Below are 5,527 nucleotides of genomic sequence, written 5' to 3' on the forward strand. Positions count from 1 at the left end.
AATAAAACAGGACTAAAAAGGAGGAATGCATTCAGCAACCCTGGAGGTCATAAACAAGCAATAAACACGAGAGGAAGGATGGCAAGGAGCTAGGTATCTTTATCACCTTCATGTGAAAACTATTTCCAGGCCCCAAGATTAACAAAACCAAGGAAAGGTACATATCAAAGTAACCTACTATCTTTATGTATTGAGGATGCCTGATGAAGCAACTGGCCTGTGTATTTAGAATACTTATACGTGCCTGTCAGGTGTAGAGAAATCAGAGATGCAGAGGCTTGTGGGATTTGACCAGAAATTATTGACAATGCATCGAACCCAGTCAACGCCATGCTTTCATCGCGGACACAATGGCTTGATGCATACCGTATTTTTCACTGTATAAGACGCATTTCCCCCCTCCTAAAAAGTAAGGGGAAATGTGTGTACGTCTTATGGAGCGAATGCAGGCTGCGCAGCTATCCCAGAAGCCAGAACAGCAAGAGGGATCGCTGCGCTCCCTCTCTCTGCTCTAGCTTCTGGCTTAGGGACTGCTCTGTCCCTTCCTCCACCTCCCACAAAAGCCCCCAAGAGGTGTGTGCGTGACAGTGACGGGCTGCCCTTCTCCCTCCTTGGGAAAAAGCCCGCAAGAGCTGCACACATGCGGCTCGTGAAAGGGAGCGCTGAGCAGAGTCTGGGATGCATACATGCTCTGCTCAGTGCTCCCTTTAAATAATTTTCCCCCTTGCATTCCCCATCTAAAAACTAGGTGCGTCTTATGGAGCAAAAAAATACGGTATTTTATAATTCCTCACAGTAATCCCATCTGATCACTACAACAAACCCACGGGGTCCCTGACAACTGTATGATTCTGTGAACCTGGAATGCCTAAAGAAAGGATAAAAGGATCCAGCCACACGAGAACAGGAACCACTCTCAAAATATAATTACAAACAAGCCTCTTACATCTGTACCTTAGGTATGGATACAGAGGACGCGCGACCCTCCAAAGGCTGCATAGAAAAGGAGCGTGGCCCTCGGGTCGGGCCCCCCGCATTTATGGTGCTCGCTTTGGGAAACTTGCATTGTGTTGACACTGTGGGATTTTTTTTTGGCAGCCTTTTGTCGAGATCAGCATGAAGCACCACAACCGCCACGAAGCAAAGAAGTACGCCCCCCGCGTTGCCCCAGAGCAGAGGGTGAAAGCCTTCCTTCTGGTAGGGTACGTATCTGGTCTGGTGGGGAATGTCTTTGCCCCATAGCAGTGGGCTTGGCTCACTTGTTCTGGGCACCTTTTGGGCTGGAGAGCAACCAAGATGATGATGATAATTTATTATTTATACCCCGCCCATCTGGCTGGGTTTCCCCAGCCACTCTGGACGGCTTCCAACAAAATATTAAAATACTATACTCTATTAAACATTAAAAGCTTCCCTAAACAGGGCTGCTTTCAGATGTCTTCTAAAAGTCCGGTAGTTGTTGTTCTCTTTGACATCTGGTGGGAGGGCGTTCCACAGGGCGGGTGCCACTACCGAGGAGGCCCTCTGCCTGGTTCCCTGTAACCTCCCTTCTCAGAGGGAGGGAACCGCCAGAAGGCCTTCAAAGCTGGACCTCAGTCTCTGGGCTGAACGATGGGGGTGGAGACGCTCCTACAGGGCCAGAGCCGTTTAGGGTTTTAAAGGTCAGCACCAACACTCAGAATTGTGCCTGGAAACATACTGGGAGCCAGTGTAGATCCTTTAGGACCAGTGTTACATGATCTCACCCCCACCCAGTGCCCACTACCCTATAAAAATCATTATTCAGAACAGTAGTTTGCGCGGTCCCCTAAGGAAGATAATAAAATTCTACACAGTAACAATTTAACTGCACGCTCATCCGGATCCAACTGAAACTGTTAAGTTTAGTCAAGTCAACAAAATGGATGAACTTGAGCCAGCGATAACAGCTTTTCAAAGTCTGATAGTCATTTACACCTGCAGTGCCCCTTTGCCACCGCACCCTTGCTTCTGAGCGAGCAGCCCAGGCCATCCCCTCCCCGGGTACAAAGTCTTCCATTCGGGAACCTCTGGTTTAAATTAGGATTTTAGTGCCTGCCTTTTTAATGTGGATTTTCTCAGCTGCTTGATGGAGCGTTTTTCTTGAAAAGAGTGCAGGCCATGAACTCTGCTGAAATCAATAAGCAAATGAAGTTTAAAACTTGCATTTCTGTTTGTTTTAGCAGGCATTTCCGCCCTGCCCTCTCCTTGTTTGTTTGTTTACTTATTCTCCGCCCGTTTTTCATGGCAGGGACTTGAGCCAGGCTTCCGAAGCCGCCATTGAACGGAAGAACGAGGCAGAGATGAACCTCATCCTCTCAAAGTGCACGGCGGCCGCAGACGCTTCTGTCGTTGCCAAGATCAACCTCGCCAAAGCTCAGCTTGGAAAGAAGTAGGGGCCTCCCCCTCCTTCTCCGCCCCCCACCTTGCAGCTCCCTCTTGGCTGAAGGAGAGGGGTTGGGGGGTCAGTTTTGGACACCCCCTGTGCTGGGGGCATCAGCCCATCTCTGGTGCAGAAGACCATTCCAGTGTTAGCCTTTTGCAAGGAGAAGGGAGCCAGGCTCCTTGCGTTGGCCGTGGGTGAGTTTTCAGACGCACAAGGCAATTTCCTCCTTCCTTTCTTCCTCTGGATTTGATGCTCCTGGGTTCCAGTTGGTTTGGACGAGAGACAGAGTCGCACGTGCGAACGAGGAATCCCAAACCTCTCTTCCCAACCTTCCTTATCAAATGCTTTTTCAATTGCGCCCTGCAAAACAACAGACTCTTGGGCTCCTCTCTTGGGCTGTTTGTTTAAGAGGGGGAATGAATCCGTTTTCGGAGAGGAAGTTGGGTTGCCCAGATCCTGAACTGCCTCTCTGTGTGTGGACGTGGTCTTGGGGGGTCTCAGCCCACAAGTTCGTCGCCGGTACTGCCTGCATAACCATAATGCCGTCTTCGTTTTATTTAATCCCCTTGTGAATTTGTAAAGTGGGAAGAATCTTGAGGGAACGAAAGGATTGTAGAAATAAACAACAGCTGCTCACATCGTGATGTCATTTGCTTCTTCCATTCTCAAATGGTGCTCTGATCCTGCCCCCCCCCTGCATTTATGGTTTTTTAGGTAAACTGGGATAATTCTGTGGACTGTTTTATTATTATTGATTATCCTCCACAATGGCTCTGCTCTGCCTCCAGGGTCAGAGGCGGCAATGGAAACCGCCGGAGAGGAGAGATATGGCTTGTGGTCGAATCCTGCTTGCAGGCTTCCCACAAACATCCAGCTGGCCACTGTGAGAACAGGATGCCATTGGCCTGATCCTGCAAGCTCTCCCTATGTTAAGCTTGCAGTCCACCAGCCCCACCCGCCTCTCCCCACAAGGATACTGGAGGCACTGCTCCACGTCCCCAGCCACAAGGAGGCGCCAATCCCACACCATCACTTGGGCAAAAAAAATGAGAGGCACAAATACAAGATGGGTGACACCTGGCTTGAGAGCAGTACATGTGAAAAGGATCTAGGAGTCTTGGTTGACCACAAACTTGACATGAGCCAACAGTGTGACGCGGCAGCTAAAAAAGCCAATGCAATTCTGGGCTGCATCAATAGGAGTATAGCATCTAGATCAAGGGAAGTAATAGTGCCACTGTATTCTGCTCTGGTCAGACCTCACCTGGAGTACTGTGTCCAGTTCTGGGCACCACAGTTCAAGAAGGACACTGACAAACTTGAACGTGTCCAGAGGAGGGCAACCAAAATGGTCAAAGGCCTGGAAACGATGCCTTATGAGGAACGGCTAAGGGAGCTGGGCATGTTTAGCCTGGAGAAGAGGAGGTTAAGGGGTGATATGATAGCCATGTTCAAATACATAAAAGGATGTCACATAGAGGAGGGAGAAAGGTTGTTTTCTGCTGCTCCAGAGAAGCGGACATGGAGCAATGGATCCAAACTACAAGAAAGAAGATTCCACCTAAACATTAGGAAGAACTTCCTGACAGTAAGAGCTGTTCGACAGTGGAATTTGCTGCCAAGGAGTGTGGTGGAGTCTCCTACTTTGGAGGTCTTTAAGCAGAGGCTTGACAACCATATGTCAGGAGTGCTCTGATGGTGTTTCCTGCTTGGCAGGGGGTTGGACTCGATGGCCCTTGTGGTCTCTTCCAACTCTATGATTCTATGATTCTATCACCCCGGTGCAGAATTTGCTTCGGAAATGGGTACAGTGTTAAGAGACAAAGGAGGTTTCTCCCCCCACCCTTGCCATTGAGTGTACCGAAAATAATAAAATAAAATTGGGAGGCCAGTCCTGCAGATGGCACACCTGCCTCCAACTCTGGTTGGCATCTGTCTCGGCAGCGGGGGTGTCAACTGGAATAAAATATTGAGGGGGGCAGGAAAGCAACACCCTTCATAGTACAAGACATGGCACATGCAAACTATTTGAATGGCAATGCCCATCAACTTGGGAAGGGGGGGACAAATATTTTATTGGGGGGTGGCTGAAGGGACTCCAGCCACTAGAAATCTGATGGCTCCCTTGGAAATCTGAGGGCTCCCTTGGACAAAAAACAAGGAAACCAGCCAGGAATACCAGAGCAAAACAGCAGCCAGTAGGCTTGGCCTTTATTGAAGACTGTCGCCACAGGACTCCCACCTGCCACAAGGTGGAACAAGATGGAAGCCCCAAACAAAAGAGAACCCAAACTTTTATTAGCTGCTAATCCCCATGTGCCTGGTGTGCTCTGGTCCATGGGGTCACGAAGAGTCGGACACGACTAAACAACAATCCTCATGTTACACCCCCCAAACAACATCATGGTTACATCATGGTTACATCATGGAAACGGAGGTCTGGTGGCAGTAATCTGAGCATCCTGGACCCTGCCCCATGGTTCCCCTCTCCCTCCACCAAACACCCATCAAGTGTAACAAAAGAGATATTTACATTTCCCTGTTTCCCAGCCAAGTTAATCCCACCCTTTTGTCTTCATCTGGGTTTGTCATTTCTGGAATGGCTACCTGTCTGGCACTCAGGTATCAGGATGCCAGGAATTATCCCTCAGGCAGAGGGGCTGCTGAGGAGCTGAGCTCACATGTCTATATGAATTTCTGAAGTTTTCCCTGTGAGCCAGTACATAAGATACATCGATCAGTGAATTCTTACATTTGGTATTCTGCAGCAGAGGCCCTTTGAATAGATAGGAAGAAACTGTGGTGAAGTGTTTTGTGGGGACAAATCACAAGAGTCACAAAAGTGATTGTGCTGATTTTGGTAGTGGGCTGCATGTGCCTGATATCTGCTGGAGGGGCAACCCCCCAACCTATACATAAATTCCTGCAACAGCAGCTATGGATCGGGAGACAATGGAGGGCTGCGCATTTAAGGATGAAGCACTGCGGTTGTCTGCAAGGGCTTCCCACGCGGCGGGGTGGATTCTGACAGCCTACATGTCACTTTTGCAGGCAGCTTTCTCTGGGCGGGGCCTCGGGCCCGGCAGCAGCAGCCTCCCCTACCTCGCAGGGCTGTTGTTGCGG

General features: G+C 49.5%; 1 protein-coding gene across 1 annotated transcript in view; it reads left to right on the plus strand.

The window, feature by feature from the left end:
- Window positions 1-3,042, plus strand: part of VPS16 (VPS16 core subunit of CORVET and HOPS complexes) — a 44,752-nt gene extending 41,710 nt beyond the window's left edge. Inside the window, exons 23-24 of the mRNA XM_082236397.1 lie at window positions 1,099-1,202; window positions 2,270-3,042. Of these exons, the coding sequence (XP_082092523.1) occupies window positions 1,099-1,202; window positions 2,270-2,414 (249 nt within the window). The 3' untranslated portion in view covers window positions 2,415-3,042. The remainder of the gene's footprint in view (window positions 1-1,098; window positions 1,203-2,269) is intronic.
- Window positions 3,043-5,527: the final 2,485 nt, after the last annotated feature.

This window comes from Podarcis vaucheri, assembly GCF_965113315.1.
Source record: "Podarcis vaucheri genome assembly, chromosome: 9".
NCBI classification, from domain to species: domain Eukaryota; kingdom Metazoa; phylum Chordata; class Lepidosauria; order Squamata; family Lacertidae; genus Podarcis; species Podarcis vaucheri.